General features: G+C 40.3%; 3 protein-coding genes across 7 annotated transcripts; 2 read left to right on the forward strand and 1 right to left on the reverse strand.

The window, feature by feature from the left end:
- Positions 1 to 238: 238 nt before the first annotated feature.
- On the forward strand, positions 239 to 6,408 carry klhdc2 (kelch domain containing 2). Of its 2 annotated transcripts, none has more exons than XM_085766876.1 (14): positions 239 to 350; positions 1,033 to 1,341; positions 1,448 to 1,527; positions 1,628 to 1,745; positions 1,910 to 2,022; positions 2,330 to 2,414; positions 2,606 to 2,689; positions 3,514 to 3,594; positions 3,719 to 3,777; positions 4,184 to 4,293; positions 4,396 to 4,468; positions 4,636 to 4,723; positions 4,812 to 4,864; positions 4,972 to 6,408. In XM_085766876.1, exons 2-14 carry the CDS (start codon positions 1,051 to 1,053, stop codon positions 5,093 to 5,095), a joined length of 1,359 nt encoding a protein of 452 aa, XP_085623002.1. In that variant the 5' UTR covers positions 239 to 350; positions 1,033 to 1,050; the 3' UTR covers positions 5,096 to 6,408. The 2 variants fall into 2 exon arrangements, with proteins under 2 accessions (XP_085623002.1, XP_085623003.1); XM_085766877.1 differs by having other exon boundaries at positions 241 to 350; positions 1,040 to 1,341.
- On the reverse strand, positions 6,085 to 16,750 carry nemf (nuclear export mediator factor). 3 transcript variants are annotated; one of them, XM_085766870.1, is made up of 33 exons: positions 16,706 to 16,750; positions 15,940 to 16,011; positions 15,719 to 15,787; positions 15,301 to 15,403; positions 15,038 to 15,163; positions 14,801 to 14,949; positions 14,645 to 14,712; positions 14,457 to 14,546; positions 14,255 to 14,328; positions 14,098 to 14,168; positions 13,935 to 14,010; positions 13,669 to 13,809; positions 13,266 to 13,474; positions 12,999 to 13,178; positions 12,832 to 12,895; positions 11,607 to 11,695; positions 11,416 to 11,519; positions 11,252 to 11,314; positions 11,019 to 11,131; positions 10,816 to 10,873; positions 10,639 to 10,697; positions 10,434 to 10,554; positions 10,123 to 10,348; positions 9,971 to 10,013; positions 9,820 to 9,866; positions 9,222 to 9,399; positions 8,563 to 8,640; positions 8,166 to 8,393; positions 7,536 to 7,571; positions 7,326 to 7,432; positions 7,200 to 7,243; positions 7,003 to 7,082; positions 6,396 to 6,685 (listed from the first exon to the last, which is right to left on the reverse strand). In XM_085766870.1, exons 2-33 carry the CDS (start codon positions 15,996 to 15,998, stop codon positions 6,608 to 6,610), a joined length of 3,231 nt encoding a protein of 1,076 aa, XP_085622996.1. In that variant the 5' UTR covers positions 15,999 to 16,011; positions 16,706 to 16,750; the 3' UTR covers positions 6,396 to 6,607. The 3 variants fall into 3 exon arrangements, with proteins under 3 accessions (XP_085622995.1, XP_085622996.1, XP_085622997.1); XM_085766869.1 differs by lacking the exon at positions 16,706 to 16,750 and having other exon boundaries at positions 6,085 to 6,685; positions 15,940 to 16,120; XM_085766871.1 differs by lacking the exon at positions 16,706 to 16,750 and having other exon boundaries at positions 8,166 to 8,389; positions 8,565 to 8,640; positions 15,940 to 16,120.
- mok (MOK protein kinase) lies at positions 16,189 to 22,675 on the forward strand. 2 transcript variants are annotated; one of them, XM_085766874.1, is made up of 12 exons: positions 16,189 to 16,531; positions 18,351 to 18,465; positions 18,868 to 18,957; positions 19,055 to 19,125; positions 19,247 to 19,325; positions 19,410 to 19,458; positions 19,561 to 19,739; positions 20,010 to 20,111; positions 20,233 to 20,406; positions 20,567 to 20,726; positions 20,820 to 21,014; positions 21,242 to 22,553. In XM_085766874.1, the coding sequence occupies exons 1-12, from the start codon at positions 16,324 to 16,326 to the stop codon at positions 21,317 to 21,319; spliced, it is 1,500 nt and encodes a 499-aa protein (XP_085623000.1). In that variant the 5' UTR covers positions 16,189 to 16,323; the 3' UTR covers positions 21,320 to 22,553. The 2 variants fall into 2 exon arrangements, with proteins under 2 accessions (XP_085623000.1, XP_085623001.1); XM_085766875.1 differs by lacking the exon at positions 16,189 to 16,531 and adding an exon at positions 16,747 to 16,989 and having other exon boundaries at positions 21,242 to 22,675.
- Positions 22,676 to 23,112: the final 437 nt, after the last annotated feature.

The following is a 23,112-nucleotide window of genomic DNA, read 5'->3' on the forward strand; positions in this document are numbered from 1 at the left end:
CATTGTGGTGGTGCTATATCTAATATTTGCAAGTAATGGTAACTTTTATTTTGAAATTTTTTTTGGTTTCTTTATGAATTAACTGGGTTTGTTGGGAAGATGAAATATGACCATTGGGAGGTCTTGGACACTGTCAAGTGTAAAAAATAAATAAATAAATAAAATATTGATATGTACGCTGCTTAGGAAGTGACGTTTTAGCTATATATATTTTTTTTTTACTTGACCCTATGAAGATGGCGCATTTAAGCAGTCGACAACTTCCGGTCGTGCCCCCAGAATGCTTGTGATGACCTCACATAAATGGCGTACTGCTTTTGAAAACCTCAGGAAAACAAACATCTGACAAGGTAAAAGAACGACAGCTGCGCATATATTTTTCATCAACGCTGAATTTGCGTGTAGACAAGCTTACACACCATCGTGCCGAGTAAAAATTTACAACGTTTCTTTCTCCGAAACGAGTGCATTTGCATTGTGAAGTTTACAACCGTTGTGTCGCTAATGGCCACATTGACGTTGACTAACTGAACAGCTGTTTGGAGCGACTAGCTAAGTGCTCCAAGCTCATTTTTTTTGCTTTGTCTGCCTTTTTTTCATGTTTAGCTCGCCTTCTTTTTAACGCAAAAGCGAAGCTAATAGCCGATGGTCTCTCAGTAACCTAAATAGTTAAGCTAGCAAAGTAGGTCAGCAGTAATCGTGCTGCAAGATAGGCTAACGTTGTGTGGTGTGGTCCGTTGTCCTGAATTATCCGAAATATCATTTAACAAAGTGAAGTTGACAAAAAAAAAAAAGCTAAAGGCGTGGATCCAGGAAATACTGTACACTTTATACAAAAATAATATGCAGAAGCTACGGTGTCCTGTTCGCGTATGAGTAGCTGAAAATGCCATAATTTCTAGTGTTTTGAATGTGGGTAGTCTTGTTAGCCTATTTTTAGATAATTGGTCAAACTAATCAGTTAATAAAATAATCCTATCAGCACTACCCTAGATGATTTCTCTCTGTCTCTCTCTCTTCTTGCATTGACAGGAGACAGGAGAGGCTGGCATGGCTGACCCTGAGGGGTTCCTGGCAGAGATGGAGGAGGAAGAAGCTGGGGATATGCCATCAGGAGAGGAAGACAATGACTCAGGAGAGGAAGATGAAAGACTTTTTGCTTGGATTGTGAATGACGACATGGATGAGGACGAGGAGGAAGAGGAGGCGGAGGAGCTGGAGGATGAGCCGCCATTAGACACTGAAGCATCTGAATCTTTTGAGTTGGACACCCCAGCTGAGCGCAGTGGTCATATAGCAGTTGTTGACAGAAATGTCATGTACGTGTGGGGTGGATATAAGGTAAGTGTGTTGTGTTTCCCCTAAAAGGCATTTTCCCTTTATTCCTGTTACCCTATCAGTTCCCAATGTTTTTATTTAATTATATTCGATCTCTCATCTGTACCAGAATGCTCAAAATCACGGATTCTTTGACTTGTATTTACCAAGAACGGAAATCTGGACATACAACATGGAGTCAGGTGTATGGTGAGAATTGGTACCATTGTAATCTGCACTGAGTTTATCATCTAGTCCGTTTACACATTAAGCAGACAAATATATTAAAAAACACACTCCATGTTTGCAGGACAAAGCATATAGCCGGGGGTAACCTACACACTTCGATGTCAGGCAGCTGTGGGGTGTGTGTTGACGGAGTCCTCTACCTGTTCGGAGGTCATCATGCCAGGGGAAACACAAACAGGGTAAGTTTGTTCTGCTTGTTGCAAATGTCCTAACATCTTCTGGGTATTTCCAAATTATTGCCTCATGTTTGCACATCAGACCTCGAGGCATGTCCGCCTGCTGTTCTTACTAATCATCATTCAGAACTATCTGTTGAACTGTTGTGTGCTGTGAATTATCATAGATCTATCGTCTGCCCCTGAGAGCTCCCAGTCTTGTGTGGGAGGAAATGACTGATCTTAAAGGACTCCCTCCATCAGCCAAGGACAAGTTGGGGTGCTGGGTTCAGAAGAACAAGTGAGGAGTGAATGCCTTTTCCCTTTTTGATTTTCTGAAAAGATCCAGACATTAAGACATGAATGATTTTACACAAAATATCTTAGATGTGTTTTTATCTCCATGAAAAAACGAGACAACCTGGTTAAATGTCTTCTTGTTGCAAGGTGTCAAAAAATACTACACTACATTCAGTTTCCTTAGTTATCTGTGACTTTCAGTGTTTTGACACATTTAAAACATAATGTAGTTGTCAAGAATTTGGAGACAGATTTAATTCAAAACCTTTTAACCGTAAAAACCGTTTCATCTTGAACTTTTTTCACAGACTTATATTCTTTGGAGGCTATGGCTACGCTGCACAGGGATCTCATCAAGGGACGTTTGAATTTGATGAATCATCTTCTCTTATGGTTTGTAGACAAACATGGTTTTCACATTACAATTAATAGAAGTTTTTCATGGTTTAATTACGTATTTTGATGGTCTGTTTAATACGCTGTTACGTAATAACTGTTGTTTTGCAGTGCAAGACATTTGATTCATTTATCAGAGTCATTGCAGTAGCATGACTAATAATTTAAATGGTGTCTGTGTGCTACAGTGGGACAGCCCCGGGCGAGGCTGGAACAACCACATCCATATCCTGGACCTGGAGACATATACATGGAGCCAGCCTGTCACCAGGGTAAACACATGGCAACCACACCCCCACACACTGGTGGAGGCCACTTTCCTCCACTTTTTCTAGTGGTCAGGTCATTAGCTCACCATATTAAAGGGATAGTTCAACATTTTGGCAAATTGGCCCATTGCCATAATCGCTATAGTCATAGCAGTAGGTTCATTACCTTTAATTGTAGGTGTAAGCTATTTTCAGTACGGCGGAGCGCAGCAGCTGGCTGCTCAGAGCTACACTATGGAGGCTAAGGGAATTTCTTGGTTTCCCTCATTAAACTCATCAAATTCAAAATCCCAAAACTCCACAGCGCTTTTGTAGACAAGTTGTGAGCTGCACAACCACCACGCTATGAGATAATGACGGAACGATACGAAACGGAGCCGTTTTCGAGGTAAATACAGGGTAAATACGGAGACTGCTTGCTGAAAAACTGTCCCTGAACGCAACGCGCATCAGCGGTTTTGTATGAATTTACCTCGAAAACGGCTCCGTTTCGTATCGTTCCGTCATTATCTCATAGCGTGGTGGTTGTGCAGCTCACAACTTGTCTACAAAAGCGCTGTGGAGTTTTGGGATTTTGTATTTGATGAGTTTAATGAGGGAAACCAAGAAATTCCCTTAGCCTCCATAGCGTAGCTCTGAGCAGCCAGCTGCTGCGCTCCGCTGTACTAAAAATAGCTTACACCTACAATTAAAGGTAACGAACCTACTGCTATGACTATAGCAATTATGGCAATGGGCCAATTTGCCAAAATGTTGAACTATCCCTTTAAGGTTTTAAACACTCCTGGGGTAATAATAGACTTGTTCTGTTTATGGCCCAATTCCAGGGGAACACCCCATCGCCCAGAGCAGCTCATGCCTGTGCCACAGTTGGCAACAGAGGCTATGTGTTTGGGGGGCGATACAAGGTAAGACTGTTTTTTTTGTGAGTTCATTCATAAGCATGACATTGCCTCACACTTAAGCTCTCACAGTTATGAGTGAATTATGAATAGATTTTGCCAATGATAGTAAATTTCCATTGGTCCACAGAGCTTCAGACTAAACGACCTGTACTACATTGATCTGGACACATGGGAGTGGCATGAAATGTAAGTTGTTCTTTTTTATACATGTTGTAAATTGTGTCTGGAGAGTCTTGATGTTATTGTTATTTTACTCTGAATTCTACTCAGCTCCACTCTCATTTTGTGAGCCTTAAACATGCAAATAATTAGATTTCAATGCAGATTTTATCACAGAATAAAAGGACCCACTTCGAAACCACACGATGCTTTTTAAGGAGTTTGTCCTTGTGTAATAAACTCACTTCCAACTAATTTAGCTAATAATCTGAGAGGATGATTGTTGAAAGCCATCCTAAAATCAGGGCATGTCTGCAGGGGAACAAGGCCTTGTTATCCTCAACTGTGAACCATAATCCACTTTTCCTGTATGAACATACGTCTTTTCTCTCCATACTCAAATATTCCTGCCTGACTCTCCCCCTTCCTGTAGGAGCGCTCCCCAGCAGTGTCCTGTGGGCCGGTCCTGGCACTCTTTCACCCCTGTGTCGTCTGACCTCATCTTCCTCTTTGGAGGATTCACCACAGAAAGAGAGACACTGAGTGAGTTTGACGACACTTGAGTTGGGGAAATAATCACAATCGCTTCCAAATGATGCCTGACATAACTTCTGTTTTTTTTTTGTTTGTTTGCTTGTGATTCAGGTGATGCTTGGCTGTACTCTGTCAGCAGAAACGAGTGGAAGCCTTTCAAACACAACCACACACAGAGCCCCAGGTGATTATCTGCCCTGATTGGAAACATTTGGTTGTGTGCTCACAGATCAATGTTTTGCTAAATGAACTGATGAGGGATGAGCTCCTCTGATCTGGCTTATGTGTTTGTGGAAAAAGGGAACACGATGAATGCAGATATGTTTTGACACCGTGCTTGTCTCATTTAAGGCTGTGGCACACGGCGTGCTCCGGTCCTGATGGGGAGATGTTCGTGTTTGGAGGTTGTGCCAACAACCTGTTGTCTCATCACAGAGCTGTAAGCTGTACTTTTATACTTCTATACGACATATATTCTTTATATTTCTGCCACTATATTTCACTTTTTTTTCCCTTTTACATGACAGGCTCACAGCAACGAGTTACTGGTTTTCAATGTTCAACCCAAATCACTAGCTAGGTGAGTGAAAACAATCCCAGATAGTGTGAACTTGTTTCATATTTAACACTGAAAGATTGATCAATTCATTGGTGTGCGCTCACATGTATATGTTTCCTGTGCTGCAGGTTCTGTATGGAAGCCATTCTGCAGCACAGGGAGCGTTTGTCAAGTTACTGGGACTGCTTGCCTAAACCTGTCTTGCACAGCCTCAAACAGAGAATGTCACGTGTCAACACACTGGGCTCGTAGATGAGGAGGCGGCCAACAATCTAGTCCAGAGGATTACAGGGAGAGTATGTATGTGTGGAAGAGGTGACTGTTAACTCTTAGAGCAGGTAGTTCTGATGGAGCATTAGTTTAGTGTGTGAGGACACTTGCGGACACGGTCTTAAAGCAATAGCGAAGAGCTGTGGCTTTATTGGTAATGGTCCCTCACTGGCACACTAGCGTTCACACCCTGGAGGCTGTTTATCATCATCTGTTTATCATTATGTATCTTATTAAGCCAGTTGAGCCGTCAGTGGAGTAGCTGAGCCAGTTGTTGGTACAGCATGTATCAAAGAGCAGGAGTCCCACGCTACCTTCAAGTTGGTCCTCATTCAGTTTTCTTTGCTCAGTGTTTTTTCAAGGATTTTTTTTAAGACTCCCTCTAAAAATTTGAAAATGATAGAGGTTTTCTGTCCGTATTGTTAAATGAATGAGTTTCATGTTTATCTTTCACTGTTCTAGGCAAATGTTGCTTACTTTATTTCTGTTTGCAACTACAATGAGCATGCTCAGGGGGAGCAGTTTGTGTTATAAAGAAAAGGACTTTCATCTTTGTTAACATTTGAGAATCTTGTACTAGCCTGTGTGGTTGTAAATGTAAACATTATGGACAGAAAAAAAAAAATGTTTCAACTTTTCAGGACGACCAGTGAAAGAAACCCTTTAAGAAAATTCTGTGATTAGAGGCTAATGAGGAGGAAAGACACATGAAGACTTGAGCATCTTCATTTTATCTAACCAACTTAAATAGTTTCCACTGTCTTAACACTAAAATCAGTGGTGCAAACCTGAAATAGTCTGCTTCCAGTACAGATTTTTTTTTAATGCAGCCTGTTAATTTACTGATTCCTCTAACTAATGTTTGGCACAATCACAATCTGGGGGCTTGATCTTGGATACGGTAGTTTGCTGAAGTTCTCACAGACCTAAAACTAGTGCTTTATGCTACACGAGGCCATGGACTCTGGAAGTAAACTTTTAGTTTTTATTTGTATATATAGTTATTTATATATTTGGAAGGAAATGTGTGGGTTCTGTGTTTTGAAACAGGCTTTAAAAGCCTCTCAAAAATTGTGAAGAGTGGCTCCTGTAGATTTGAAATTTTATTAATAACTTGAAATACTGCAAGTATATTGGATGTTTAGCCACAATGCACTGAAATGCCTCATGTCAGTAGGACTTTGTTTTTGCCTGGTTTGCACAATGCGCCCTTGGTGTTTTTTTTATTGTAGGGTTTAATGCATAGTGTTACTTTGTACTCAAAGAATAAACATACCATCAGTTGTGTTCTGTTATTCATCTTTGTTAATTTACATATTTCCATTTCAAACATTGTTGGTCAACAAATACAATCAGTCTTAAAAATAATATTGTTCTTTTTCAAACAAGGGCTCTGATCTTAACCCTTGTGTTTGAAATGACATGAAGTTGGCAGCGTCAAAGTGGAATAAATCAATGAGTGCAGATCTCGCCAGGTCTATGTTCACCTGTCTCTCATTTCTTCTTAGCAGCGAGCAGGTTTGGAGCAGACACTTTAACTTTGCCTGGCATGTTTCTGGAGAGGTCTGAATCCTGCAACAAACACCAAGAAATAGACGCTGTTACTAAAGACTGATTACAGATGAATCAATAATACATTTAGCCAATAAAATGGTGATAAAGTCAGACTACTTGTGTTGTGTGATAAACAGTCTAAAATACAGTTACTGATATGTAACAGAAGTGGCAAATCTTGACATTTAAGAAGATGAAAACTGAATGTTCCTCAATAAATGTCTTGAATCACTTGAGAGAATGCAGATTATTTTACAAACTGTTGTGAGTCATCGTCCATGACATGAAACTGACTAAACACTTGACAGAGTTTAGATTGGACTTGACTCCTTTACCTTGACACTGCGGAACAAGTCTTTCTCTCTGGTTGAGGCCTCTTTGGCTTTCATGAAGCTGAAAACAGCGGTGCGAGCAGCTGGTAGGAACAAAGAAAATGAATAACTAATATTGCCATTGATTCTAAAATATGTTTCACTTGTAAAACATTAAGTAATGAGCTTAGAAATATATCAGAATTGATCACTGTTCTTACCCTTTCCTTTTTTCTGTGAACCTGGTGTGAGCTTCACCTTGTGTCTGTGGATAACAAATGACTCATTAGCCTGTGCACTCTTCACATAGTCTGTCTCTTACACACAGAAAGATTAATTCCACACACTTGTAGTTGGAGAGGGCGGTGTATGGTGCACACACTGGCACAGCAAACAACAGCACATCCTCAGAATGAGGCTGGCCGCTCAAAGAGGTGAGCAGATTCTCTGCTTCCTGGGGCGACACACACAAAAAGATTTTTAATAACAATTTTTTAAGAGTATTACGGGTTGAATAACAAGGTAAATGGTGCTCAGGTTAATGTTTATGAACCCACCTCTGCTCCAGGGTTGTCCGGGTCCACATCATCCTCCTGAAAGAGAAGATACCATTGATGGTTTAAAATAATTCAAAATACATGGTTGTTCAAAATAATGTTGAATGTACAGAACAGATCACCAATATAAATTTAAATCTATTTGTTGTGAAAATGAATATGAAAAATAGGAATCAGGTAAATGTTGGTAGTTACTAGGTGGCATAGGATATTGTTGCACTTATGGAGATGTGTACATGTATATACATTTACACAGGCTAATGGAGAGTAAGTAGTATTCCTATCATGTATTACTTTATGGAGAAGGGGTGGGAGCGAATACATTCATACACTCCTTTTCGAGTATGCAACTTATTTATCTGTTTTGCATATTTGATTATTGTCTGCCATGTTTTAATGGCACATCCTTTTTCTATTTTATACATTTGTGTTACATACTTGCATATTCGAAATAAACACACTTCACTTCAAAAGAAAATGATCCCTCCCAGCTGCCATACTAATTACCTACAAAACTGGACTGAAGAGACAGAGGGGCGTTTAAATGTTTTTCTGACATCACCAGTCGAACATTTCCAACAGTGGTATTGATCCTTTTCCAATTCAGTGTGCAGTGTTGTTGCTGTCTACCTTCTCCTCTGGTTCAGCAGCGCCTCCCTCCTCTCCAGGCGGCCTCTCCTCCTCCCCCCCCTCCTCTCCCGCTGTCCGCTCTGGTTTCTTCGCAGCAGTCTCCACGTTGCGAGGTTTCTGGGGTTGTTTCTGGGGGGGCGGTTTCCTGACGGGTTCGTCTTTACCTTTCCCCTTCTTTCCCTTCTTCCCCTTCTCCTTCTCCTTCTCCTCCTTAGTGGGACCGGCTGACTGAAGAGGAAACACAGTCATGATCTTATCTGTGGTGCGAATGTCAAACATTGTGTCCTGTCAAACTGCAACAACACAACATCTAGCAGGTGGTGTCATGACCGTGACACTGTACAGAGCAACGGTAACAGTTACCATGTGTTGCATGGTTGTTTTTATTCATCCTTACACCGAGCAGCTGCATCATCAGCTCCCTGTCCTCTTCATCCTGGTCTTTGTACTTCTCTTTGATCTTCTTCAGTTTGTTCTGAGGGAGAAACACATCAACAGACCAGAGTCATTAGTCATTAGTACTGTATCATCTTAAAATGTAACGTTACGTAACCCGTAATCTTTTGTTTATGACAGTTAAGACTACACAGATAGACACGTCGTAACATTTTATGTGTTATGTAAGTTATCCACTGCTCCATGTATTGATTTTTCGCTGGCCTCGTTGTAAACAAATGCACATGGCCAGGCGGAGGGTTAGCTAAACAGCGAAAGGGACCAGACTTGCATAGATCCTCTTTAAGTATTGTCATTACTTTGTTGTTTATTCTGATCCTTTTTCATCTCTTTCCTTTTGCAATGTTACTGTTCATGCACAAACACAGCAGCAAATTCCTTATATTTTAAAAAAAACCCCAAAAACAGACAATCAATACTGTTCAAAAATACAGCATTTCTTCAACATATATCCTACTGATGCTTTCAACTAATACACTTGTCTCATTTGCCACCTAATGTCTTGTAAATTTAGTATGTCAGTTCTGGGGTTTTATCTCTCCTTCCAGATAAACTCTGGCAGTTTGTCTTTGTCGTTTTATCTTTGGACTTCATTCTTACCCTTTGGCCTCTCTTCAGCGGCTGCTGGGAGGGGCCTCCTCCACTTTTGGAGCCCTGATCAGCTGCCGATCCACTTGATGAAACCTCGGGCTTCTCCTCGGGCTTCTCCTCGGGCTTCTCCTCAGGCTTCTCCTCAGTGTCAAAACCTTCCTGTTTCTGCTTCCTCTTCTTCTCCTCTCTAAGGGCGAGGACAAAAACACCTGGGAATTACATCAATGCCTGATAATACAGAGCTTAAAGAACAATACATTTACCACCCTTTTTTAAATTCAATAAACCATCCAAATATCTCAACACCACCTGCTGCCTAAAGCTCATTTTGGGCCTGGTAGAATAGGTGCTAAATACTAATTGGTCAATAGTGTCCGTCTCTCATGTCTTTCTTAATCTGAAAAAGAATATTATGAAAGAACATATGTCGATTATATTCACTCTATCATTGTGTTTGAAATCATTTTTTTTCTCTTAATATTTAAAGTCTACAGAGGATGTTGTTATGATGCCATGTAAAGCCTTTGCCTTTTATAGTTAGATGTTTACCTCAAGTCTATTATTTAAGCATGTTTGTGTTAAAAATGCAAATCTTTCATTCACTCACCTTCTCTGTTTGGCAGTCATGTGTTTCACCTGTGAGTCAGCCTCAGCCTGGAGAGACATGAATGAACTGACTTTATGCAGAGCTGTAAATGTATCATTAGACTTTGGTTGACTGACTTAAATGTACCTAGCAAACGGCAGTAAGTAATTACCTGAGGGGTTGTTTCCTTTTTGAAGCCAGGTTTCTGAACACTTCTAGAAATAGGGAGAGACAATTTTATGAAGAACGTGTCATTATCTTGTGCAGTTATGTTTATTAATTGGGTAGACAGTTGGTAAAAGTGTGTAGCGGTGGTGACGTTACCTGCTGGGCTGTAAGTGACTGAGGGAGATGGTCGTATCTGGAAAGCTGAATTCTTCACTCTCTCCGTTCTCCTCCTCTTCTTCTCCCTCAGCCTCCATGTTGCTCTGCTCTGCACCGTCAACCCCCTCCTCTTTGTTCTCCTTTTTTATTTCCTGTGTCAGCTCCTTGTTCCGTCCATCACCCTCTCCTCTCTCCTCTCCCTGATCTTCGTTACTGCTGTCATCACCTGCAAAGGCAACAGAGTTTGTCACTGCGCTAGCTTGGATATTGCATCTCCAAACATAGAAACTGAAGTCAATGTGTCCTCCTACCTATCAGCTCCTCTCCTTCCTCTAACAGCTCAGCAGTTTTGGATGTGACATCTTCCATGTCTTCCTCTACGGTCTTCACTTTTCGCTCCCCTTTGTGCCGAAACACGCTCTGTTCATCCACCTGCACACAGGCAAGAACAACACTTTGTTGTAAGGGGATGACAAGTAGTTAAAATATAATTCACATCTTAATGGTGTAATTTACCTTGAAGAGGAATCCAAAGCCCATAATCAAGTACGAAGGTGGCAGAAAATTTTTCTTTCCTGGAGAGAAATACAACAAAAGTTTAGTCCTCTGTTGCTCTTCTTTTATTTTGTCCTGGTGCCTAATAAAACTCATATACTTTTAGTTGTGTGTGTGTAGTTTAGTTGTGTTCGATACCTCTGATCATGAAACTTCCAGTGGTCAGGTATTCTCCTGTGGGAGCCGTCTTGGACACCTGAACAAATACAACAAATTAAAAATCACAGTTTAATTCTTTGGCTGTTTGTTTGTTGAGAAATGGAACCACCAGGATTCAGCAATTTGGTCAGAATCAGAAAGATAAACCAGGTCAATCTGACATTGTAATATTCCTAACTCACCTGATGATGATGGACCCACCAAGCACTGGTGATGATCTTGGCATCCCAAGCAGCACTGTAGCACACAGACATAGTGCCGGCCTCTGTTAAGGTACGAGGAGGGATGGGGTCACCTGATAGGTGGAGAGGGACACAAACAATTAACTAATGATCTAAAAGTACCTAAACTAACATAAACTATCATCAGAGCAAATTGGGTCAAACTGTGGAGAGAGAGGAGGTGGGACAGATACCTGAGGGGTTTTTGATGACACAGCTAGTTGCTCCATGGAGGTCGGCGTGAACATAGATATCACCTGACAAAGCAAAAATGTAGACATGATAAGCTCCGTTTTGAGGATGATTACTTTTTAAGGTATAAGAGAGAAGGAACATATGTGTAAGTTAGTTGTGTTACCAGCCCGGAGGTATCGTTTGACAATCATCTCGTTCTGCTGCTGGTCCCTTCCTGCGATGACCAGATAATTCTCTGAGCTGATGAACCACAGGAACTTCTCAAACCTGCCACAAGGAGAAAATAGGAGACACTGGTTATCAAGTACAAACAAAACTGGATATGTGAATAACACATGGTAAAGTGGATCTTACCAGTAGACCTTCCTGGCCTTCTGAATGGTGGTCACTGTCTGGACTTCCTTCAGTGTTTGCTGCGTTTTTTTCTCTGCAGATTTCATAGCCTAGTATGATGTAAAATTGAAAAAACTTAATTGTACATTTATTCTTAATAATCCATCCATACATTAGCTATACAATTTATACCTGTGGTATAAAAGCAGGGTTCCTACACATTTTAAATTTCCAAATTCCATACTTTTTCCAGACCCTAATTTCTGGATTTCCACTACAAAAAACTCAAACTCTTACTAAGAATATTTGTCTTATTTCTAGTCAAAATGTCATTTCTAGTCAAAACAAATCTCATTATACTTAAAATAAGACTCATCACATGAAAAGCAGCTTGTTTTTAGACACTTTTTACTTCTTTCAAGCAGATTTTTCGCTTGAAATAAATAGAAAAATCAGATAGTGGATCAAGTTTTTTCTTTCTATTACGAGCACAAAAATCTTGCTTTCACTGGCAGATTTTTCTACTTATTTCAAGTGAAAATTTGTTTGAAACAAGTGAAAATTATCTAAAAACAAGTAAATTTTTAGGTGACGTGACAAGTCTTATTTTAAGTGGAAAGAGATTAGTTTTGACTAGAAATGAGACATTTTGACAAGAAATAAGGCAAATCAAATATTCTTGGAAAGATTTTGAGTTTTTGCAGTGTCTCAGTAAAAAAAAATTAAAATAATTTGTGACATTTGAGTAAATAGATGTGTTTCACATTAATAAAGCATGCAATTAATCATTTGTTTTCATTATTCTGAATTTGTATGCCATTATGAAACCAAATCATTTCCAGGATATTGTAGCTACGTACAATAGCGCATATGGCTACAAAGTAATAATGTGAATAAGACCAAACCCAGATAAGTATTAAGATAAATATATTTCCATACATTAGTTTCTGTTTTCCATACTTTTCAAGACCTGGAAATGTATGAAATCAAATTCCATATTATTCCATACTTTCCATACTTGCGTAGGAACCCTGTAAAAGCCACACAGGAAAGCATTTGAACCCTGAACCTTAGGTGCTCATCACTGCACCACAGTGCCGCCCTACAGTCTTACTTCCTACAGCTGTCTTGTGGTTACAAAGTGTTCAAACTATGTTCTTAGAAACACCACCTTGCCTTGATATCAAAGACAACTCAGAGATCTTTCCCACCATCAAACTGGACTGTGTAATAACAGGGTTCTCACCTTATCTGCTGCTTCAACGGTTTTCTGCTCCTTCTTTTCAGCACTGCGTTTGAAGTCATAGTATCTAAAAGCACAACACAATCCATCAACTCTACAGATAACACCTGTGCCTCTCTCCTTATATAATGTTCAATTCCATGTCTGAAGGTTTATATGTGTAAACCTACTTTTTGGCATTAGCATAAGCCGACAGGCCAAGATCCACATCCACCAACATGGGCTTGTTCCTTTGTATCCTCTTGTTCTGACCCCTGTCTTTATTTTTATTTTTATTTTTCTTCCCTTTCTCTTCCACCACATCCTCTTTCTCTTCCTCTTCCAGGTCTTCTTCAGAGATGTATGGATTCCTAGAGGGGAAACGACACAGAGATGAAATGTTACAGTAACAGTGAGCAGAGCGGTCTAGGTATTATCTGTATCTGTGATGGTCTCACTTTAAAAGCATGGTGATGTGGTTAGTCTGCAGCTTCAGCTCCTTGATGGCACAGGCCACAGGGTCTCCAGCGGCCTGAGCGTCCTTGACGATGACGCCGATCTCAGTCCAGTCCACCTGATTGGCCAGTGCACTGCGCACCACCTGCAGCGCCCTCTCTACCACAGGCAGGTTCATCTCCACCAGTTCGCCTTTTATTCTGTCCACTTCCTGCAACACATGAGACCCAGTTGCTGTCTGTGTGCACTTTTAAATTCAAACTTAAATTGATCTTTATGCAATTTGCTTTCAATTCTTATCAGCACAACTTGTGACTGATGGATGCATGCATGAGGAAGAGAAGGAATCAGTGTATGCAACATTTATTTATGGCAGACAGAGATAAAAGCTGCTGTGTTGCTAACCTGTGCTTGGTGCAGGGCCTCCAGCCTCTGCACATGGTCCTTCTTCACATTTTCCAACTTCTTCATCGCCTGTTTTTCCTGCTGCAAGGCCTTCATGTCGATCCTCTGGCTTTCCATCTTAGAAAAGAACTCATCCACTGCCTTTGTAAGAGGATCACATTTTGTACAAAATGTTCATTTACATTGCAGCAGAGAAGGTACTAATATTCTTTACAAAACAAGGCATCAAGGAATAAACCAAATAACTAAAAAGAGCTAATATTCACCTTGTCAAAAGTATCCAACTCCACATAGGGACTCTTTGCATGCTGAGCAAAGAGGAATGGATGGAATTCATCATATCTGCAGATGGACATCATCATAACCAATCATATTACAGGAAATCAGGTTAAAAAGTATGAATGGTAGTCTAAACAGAACAAAACATACGTGAGCAGTTCTTCGCTAGGTTTCCCAGGAGTTAAGCTTGGTTTCTTCTCACTCTTCTGAATGATGTAACCCTTAAATTAAACAAAGCAGGGTTTGTGAATGGGAAAATCCATTACAGGACCTGAAAGATTTGTCACTCACATGGAAAATTTCTTACTTTGCCATTGAAGTTCTCAGTTTTTTCCATGTATGTTTCTGCTATTTGAAGGGCCTCAAGGATTTTAGGTGCAACTGAAAAAAGCAAACAGACCAAATGTTGCCAGCACTTTGGATTACAGCCACTATTAAATAAAATCTAAAACTAAAACCATCACTAAAGAAACATGCCAGAAACCTTCTCTCCAATTGCTGTGCTTTACCTTGGGCAGCATCAACTTGGCTGTCAATTTTGACAGAGCCCGAGAGTCCAGCTTCTATCAAGCTGTGTTCGATCAGAGTGGCTCCATAGGCTGCAGAGGAAATTGGAAAAGACACAAAACATGGTTGGGTCTTTACATAAAAGAACTTCAATATATTTTAAATGAGTATTTGTTGCCTGGATACTTACGAAGGTGAGGATTCAAGACCCTTTTCACTTGTTCTCCATTTGGAGCTTGGCTGATAATTTCAGTAAGTCTATATTTAGAAGAAAAATAAAACAATAATAAAGTTGATGTCGATTTTATCCACAAAATCAACGAGCACATTTCAGATTACTGCTTACCGCTCTAGACTGATGAGAGGTTCAGGCGGCCTGGCATTCTCCACAGGATACCGCTCTCTCACAGCAATCTTAACGTCTTCTACCTCATCTGTGCGAAACCGCAGCAGATTCAGGATGGTGTACTCATGGTCTGCAAGTATGACGTTACCCTGAAAGTGGATACAGACAGACCTACAACTCAGCTTTTACGCAAAACAGCAAAAGGAAATGTCACAATTTCAAGTGTACTATTCTCACCCTGTCATACAGTTCAATAATCAGGTGGTAGGCAGCCTCATCAGAACCGAACTGGATGTCAACAATCCTGTCGATACCGAGCTGTTTAACCTGAGTCAATCGACGTGACTTCAGGTGTTTTCGGCACTGATGGGAAAAACATTCAGATGAATTGCATTACATTCAAAGAGAATGTCAGTACAGGGAAAAATGACATTGCACTGTATAACCATGTAATCCAGTCCTAATCAACCGCAACAGGCTATTTAAATAAATGCTCTTACTTTCATGGCAAAGCCCGAAGGCATCATGTTCTTGGGCCATTCGAAGTCTGTAGAGTGAATACGAGTCCCAGACTCGATGAGGAGAATAGCTTTGCTGTCAGGCCTGAGACAACAATGTGACACTCAGTTATACACACTGACTGACTGTGCAAAGTTACCAAGTATATTTATTCTAGTACTGTCAAGCTCTTCCATTTTATTCTATAATGTACTTCTCACTTCATACTAGTATACATGACAATTTTGCAGACGCAGATATTTCATCCAAAACACATGACCACTTAAATAACTATGGATTCATTTAAGTTACTTTTACAGGTGTTATATCTATAGACAGTTCTTTTCATGGTAGGATTACTACTTGGTAACGTATAAAAACAGTGGAAGTTTTTGAGAGAACTTTTCAAACAGTGCTCACTTCTGCAGCCGGATGAGATATGTCTTATTGTCGATGTCATACACGTTGTTTACTCTCATGCCCATGTAGCTGTAAAAGAAGAAAGCAAAATCAATGAGTGGCCGATCAACATGTGTAAACAAATCTACATTAACGCTGGTTAGCAGTAGCACAGTCAGAGCAGGCTAAGTTAGAGTTAGCAAATAGCAACCCGGCTGGAGACGATCAAACATATCACGTACTTGGCATTGATCTCGGCAATAACTGCCCTGATATCCATAGTGGTGAACCTTGTCTTCATGATGACTTAAAGGCTGGTTGCAAATGCAAAAAAAAAATAAGGTAAACACTGAATGAAAACATTCACATTTCTTGTGCAACATCAGCAGAGAAACATGCAGGGAATCTCTGCACATGCGCAGTAAACACACGGCTCTACGGAAGCCTACGTGGAGCAAAAACGCCCAGGTCCACGCCTTTATACACACTCACATTGGCTGTGTGAATAGAATGCATTGATTGTGTATTGGGATGCACTGGTACCTGGTAACGTAATGCTATAACATGAACGCAGTGAACTAGGCGCTGTGCTCTTGCGGGGTCTGCGTGTATACCTCATTAAGCTCATGGTAGGCTCTGTAGCATTAAATAGTGCATCAATGATGCACTACTCAAACTGGCTTATTGGCGTTAAAAACAGGGCAAGCCTTCGAAATGCATGCAAAACACCACCTAAAACCGACTGGAACAACAGGGGGACTGCTGTGGATGTGAAGAAGAACAACAACCCGCGGCCTAACAATGAAAAAACATCCGAGCACCTCTGGAAAAAAGGTAAGGAGCTGAATGATGAAAAAGGGAAGCAATCGCATCAAATATCGGGGCCTGCGGCAAATTATTCTGCTTGACTGACATTTTCTTATCATGGTCAGCTGCGTTGCTGCTTTTTAACAATGAGTATTTTGAGTTTAGCGGCCAGACTGATGTGATATATGCACACACACTCACACACAAAGTCTCAGCCAGAGTTTCCAGTTTCCTCTCAGGTCAGAGCGGAGGGCGAAGGCGTGCTCCGTTACCAAGGCGACGGTCAGCTAACAGCCAGAGCTCACCAGCGAGCGGGGCTAAGCTAGCAGCGCCCGTAACAAGACGAGTTTAATGTCCGGTTTGACACCTCGATACCTTAAAAAAAATATTGTATTGACAAGATTAACATTGAAATGTGCTGTCCGGACGTGATGGACCATCGTCGACTTCCATGCGGCGGCGGATAAGACTCGGAGAAATGCATTGTAAGTAGCGGAGTTAGCGGAGAGTCAAGACTTTTGACAGGAGGTCGCACTCGTTCAAAGATTTCACCTCTCCGTTTTTTTTTTGTTTGTTTTTTTTTTATTGTGTTTAGCGAGCAGACGGTGGCTTTTAACCGTGACGTCCGTAATAACAACATATGCATATATAACGTCTTTTTTTCCTTTACGTTTTCTCCACCATAGTTTGTGAACCTGGTTTTGGTGGTGGTTGTTAACGACGATGGTGATCATCGGTATAACACATGTAGTAACGTTAATAGTCTGGCAATGACAAAGAGACATCATGTACCAACACATCACAGGTCACAGTCTTTAGTGTCATGGCTCTTCGGGGTTGTGATTATTAAAAGTGAAAAGCTTAAGAGTTTAAAGATGCTGTCAATTTTTATGCTTTTAAGATCAATCTGCAAATTTTAGTCTCATAAATCGATCAGTCAATCCACGGATGATTTATCAGGTGATAAAGCACAATCAATGCATCATAACAGAAAAATAAAATGCACAGCATTAATCATATTTGTATTTTTTTCTCCTTTTAAAAACAAACAACAAACCAACCAAACATTTTCTAATTCGCGATTCTACAAAAAAAATGATTTGTTGCCTATTATCAGCTGGTTGTTATCAATCAATGAGATCTATTAAATTAATGAATAATTTCCTTATGAATTGATAATGAAATGATCGTTAGTTGCAAACAACCGATAAATATAGATTACAAATCAGTGATAAATCAATAGGAATATTTTCCTTTCTTGGATTAATCAAGGGAATAATGAGCAAATAATGTGAATAACAGTGCCATTTTTTTTCTCCATACTTCGTTTTTACATGAAGATAGATGTTAAAAGTGTAGGCAAATGAAAAATGAATCTATTTGATGTTGATCAATTCATTTTCTGACCAAAATGCTTCTATAAAAGACTGAATTTGTTTTAGGTTTTTAGGTTGCTGTTAGGAGAAAAGAAGACATGAATGCTCTGGGGAATGATGGCGTGCATTTTTCATGGCCCCCCAAAATAATCAATAAAATAATGAACAGACCAATTAGAGATGAACACAATCTTCATTTGCAGCCCTGTTATGTGTGAATGTAGGGCTTCCAGCTGTCAGTCAGAAAATATTAATTCCCCATCCCAATGAAATTATCCTGGGCTTTAATGTCCAGTGGGTGTGTTCTACTTTCTGCTCTCTCTGGAGTACAGGGTTTCCATGCACATTATACAGGCTTGTGTCTCTGCTGTGTTCACTTACTCACAAATACATTTCAACTATTATAGAAATGCAGTCATGCAAGCATTTCATTCTTTCAGTTCCTGTCTTTGTTTGTAATTATTGTGCAGGCTACAAAGTAATCAAGAAAATTGGGGAGGGCACGTTTTCAGAGGTGGTGAAAACTCAGAGCCTGAAAGATGGGAAGTTCTACGCATGTAAAACCATGAAGCAGACAATTAACAGGTATGTAATCAGAATATTGCCCTCCTTGCAGGCAATTAGTACAGGAAACCTGAAACTTGACCAAGCAGCCTGACACCCTCTGCCTTAAGTATCCTATTAGATGTCAACCTAGTCTGGCTTTGACCTTGTAGTGATGAGGAAACAATGGATGTCAGACAGTGCTTGAAATGTGAGTTGTAGGAAGGTGAAGTGGTTTTTACAAGTGCTGATAAAGTGCACAATCATTTTAAATCAGTGCAGCCACTGCTTCTGTCAAATGAAGCTGTGATACACAAATGCATGATTTCAGACCATAAAACCCACCACACAAAAGCTAATATTAAAAAGGCATCCAACATTTGTGCACATGTGACTGTACAATAGAGTATTTGTGCAAATGTTATCCTTTTTCGCGTGTTTCAGTCTGGAGCAGGCCAACAACCTACGGGAAGTCCAGGCAATGAGGAGACTGAGCCCACATGCAAACATCATCCAGCTACATGAACTGGTCTTGTGAGTACTGCAGTGTTGATGTGTTGGTATCAACTCACTGTATCGCCTCCAGCTAGTGTGGTGTGACACATTTCTTTACTCTAATTCAATTTCTCAGTGATAAAGAAACTGGAACTGCATCCTTAATTTGTGAGCTGATGGAGATGAACATCTATGAGTTCATACAAGGTAAGTCCATGGAGTGTAGGGATATAATAAATTAAAATGAAACTTGAAGATATAGATGTAATCTTTATACAGAGTTTCTAAATAAATTATGGGCTGATATTTGGTTCTTCATTCTTTGCAGGAAGACAAACTCCCCTGCCTGACCACACAGTGAAGAATTACATGTACCAGCTGTGCAAGTCACTTGAACACATGCACAGGTGATTGTGAAAATATACAAATATGTTCACATCAAAATGTTCATAAAATGTAACTAGGTTAATATTTTTTTTACCTCTCTACAGCTGTGGGATCTTTCACAGAGATGTGAAGCCTGAGAACATTCTCATCAAAGTGAGATGAATTGTTATCATAAATTTGCCTTATTAAAAAAAAAAATGCTAATTTGGTTTTGATTTATGCACATTATTAAAATGGTTTTGTACAACTTGACAGCAAAATGTGTTGAAGCTTGGGGACTTTGGCTCGTGTCGGAGTGTGTACTCCAAGCCCCCGCACACAGAGTACATCTCCACACGCTGGTACAGAGCCCCAGAGTGCCTCCTGACCGATGGCTACTACAGCTTAAAGATGGACATCTGGAGCGCCGGTTGTGTCTTCTTTGAGGTCATGAGGTACGTCTTCAGGGGAAGGGTTTATCATTTAGTCTGTAATATAAAACAGGACAACAGTTCTCTTAGGGGGGCGCAGGAGTGAACACTTCAAGGTTAATCTAAACTACATTACATGATATATTTCCCTGAGTCTGCAACACTTTTCCCAGCTTTGTACTTGTGCCAATCCTGTGCGCCACCACAAGCGTAAACAAATGTCAAACAAATAGCATGTAAAACGCTTTGTTGTGGCATTTAGATTGTTATACCATGCACATGTGTGTGTTTCAGCTTGAATCCCCTCTTCCCTGGATCAAATGAGTTGGACCAGGTTGCCAAGATCCATGATGTGTTGGGGACGCCAGACCAAAGTCTTCTCCAAAAGTTCAAGCAGTAGGTCCTCCTCTTAAGTTCTTTGAAGAGTTTGCCATCTTGTTGCATGCAGCAGCATCTATAAAATGAGAAATATCTGGGAAAACAAAACATTTCAAGTTGTCTTCTTCATGTCTTCCAGGTCCAGAGCGATGCATTTCAACTTCCCTGCAAAAAAAGGCTCTGGTATCTCACGACTAATCCCAAACTGCCCAGCCCCAGCTCTGTCACTGCTTTATCAGATGCTCGCCTATGATCCCGATGAACGCATCACTGCAGAAACAGCCCTGCGACACACATACTTCAGGGAAATCAGGTCAAGTGCTTAAATATATACTATGTGCAGAATTTTACAAATTTTTGTTGGCAGTTGGTGGGAAAAACTTTCCTGAGAAAAAATGTGGAACGACTTAAATTTTAAATGAGATATTATCCTAAAAGATTCCTGCTTTGCGGTTTTTTTTTTTTTCCTCCAGGCTGGCAGAGAAGAGAGCTGACAGTCTTCACAGAGTTTCTGGGACTATGGATGAAGTAGAGAGTAGTGTAACACACAGCTCCCTGGAGCACATCTGGCGTCCAACCAGACTCGGCAAACAGCTGAGGGGAAGACATACGAGGCAAACACCTTTAATGCGCGTAAGTTTAACCTTAAGAGAAGTGTTCAAGGCCCATGAGTCCAAAGAAACATGAATACAGCTGCTGCCATCTGATACTTTCTCCCCCTCGCAGCACATGAAGCATGTAGCAGAGCCGCTCGTCAGACGGAACGTCCCTCATTACCCCACAGAGCTGCCCAAACTCAACATGGTTGTACCAGGACCTCAAATCTCCTTCCCGGTCTCCACTATGCCTGCATTCACCGTCACGCACCGGGGCACACTGCCAGCCATCTCATCGAAGAAGTGCCAGTCACAGCTGGCCAAGGTAAACAGAGGAGAGTTACACAAACATCAGGCTTTTATATTACTGAATCATTCAGCCATTTAGGCCTGCTAGAAGTCACATCAACCATTAAGGACACTGAGGAAATTAAGACATAGCTGACAGGTCTGCTTTAAATATATTACTATGTTGTTGAGTTAATATAGACAAACAAGTGCCTCTATGGTGCTTTGATTTTGGCATTCAGCCTGCATTTCCTCTCTCTGCAGCCCCGGGATGAGTCACACCGCGCAGCTTTCAAGACCTTCTACATGCCACCTCTGGATAGGAAACATGGAGGCTACTGAGAGGCAAAAGCACTTCCAACCTTTGTTTTGAAATCACTTGTTACTGTACTGATAAACAGATTGTTGCAAGGACAATGTTTGGACAGGCCTGATGTTAAAAACTGTAAAGCAACTGCAACGAAGACCACTCACTCTGTCAACTTACCAGTTCTGACTTCTACACCAAACTGTTGAATCCTCATAGTTATGATGAAATTCAGTGTGTTCACTACACAGATATCGATAGATTCTGTCACATTGGATTAAGAATGTGTAGATTAGCCATGGCCTCTGTTTTACTTGACCTCGTCAAGTGTTACATGTTTACAAATGTGGAGGAATATACTTCAATCTTAGCCTATTACACAAGCGAAGCAATAAGATATTTGATAAGTTAACAGCTGATTTCCAGAGTTGAAGTAAATAGTGGAACTTGTTTGCTGAGGAACATGATCAGCCAACTGGAAAATAATACAGCATCTCATAAAAGTTGTCACACCCTATGGACTTGTTCCAGTTGTATTATTTTACAACTTTGAATCACAAATGATTAGGCTATGATTATTTATAAACCAATTGACAAAAACACAAACTAAAGAAACACATGTACAACACAAAATGTGTGCAAGTTCACAGAATTTACTCAGGAGTTGGAGGAAGTTTAAATTGTTCAAATACTACACACAGCTGTGATTCAAAGTCGTAATAAAACATCTCCAAGGGCAGAGTTGAACACTTCTCATTGGTACTGTGTATTGAGATAGTCAATCACTTCCTTGGACCAAACTCATTTTAGGGGCAGAAGTCTTCCTGCACAAAAGCAAACAGCAAAACTATTCACATTAAGTCTGTCACAATTGTTCTGCCACAAAATTGCCGTTGCATAAGTGATTTAATGGTACATTACATGGCCCCACTGTAAATTAAATAATCGACCCCACATGGATTATAACACACACAACTAGAACAGTTAATAAGAACAAATGACTTTCCTTCCAAATCAATTCTATATGTGAAAACAACAGTCAAATGTTTAAGATTGGGCCTTTAAAAGTCCCAAACCAGATTTTTTTTATTGCTATGTTTAGAATGTAGCTTTACACATACCCTCATACACCTCTCATTTAAAACATAGTGGCTTAAAAATGTAACGTTTCATTCAGAGCTGTGAGCTCATTCAAATGGACTGTGACTCGATATGCACTTTATGGTGCTGGTTTTTGTGATGCATAATCAGAGTAAAAAGTTGTCAAGTATTGTTTGTTTGCTGTTGTTGTCATTATCATGTACTACAGACCTCTTACACTGCCGACACAAAAATATTGAGGAAAAAAACTGATGAGATCTTTTTTTAAATAAATCAAAGAGGGAAATGTTACCCACTTCAAAATTTGATTACCTCGTCTCCAGCTTTCTGCCTGGAGCAGGGACCACTGAACTCTTGGCAACAACAATGATTGGTTATTACACAGAAATGAAGTACATTAATATCACAGAAGTGTTGCTCCTTATCTGAAATCTTTCATGTGGTTGTTGTTAAAATTCTTCAGAGGAAGTCGGGAGCATATCAAGTTCTGTGGTTTCTTCTCAAAATAGTTTTGTCGACTAAGGCATAAAGAGAGCCTGAACTAAGTTGATGAGTCTTTTGAGATTCAACTCTTGTCTTTGAAACCTCCTGAGCTTCAAAGACCTCCAAACTTGACAGCTCATTTTGTGCAACTACTGCATTAATATGACAAATCAGCGAATTTCATGCCCGAGGCATTACAGCTTTGTTATTTAAATACAGTGCACGTGGGTGAACAAAAAAAGAA

Source organism: Trachurus japonicus, chromosome 22 (assembly GCF_045865225.1).
Source record: "Trachurus japonicus isolate A0001 chromosome 22, Traja_1.0".
Taxonomy (NCBI): domain Eukaryota; kingdom Metazoa; phylum Chordata; class Actinopteri; order Carangiformes; family Carangidae; genus Trachurus; species Trachurus japonicus.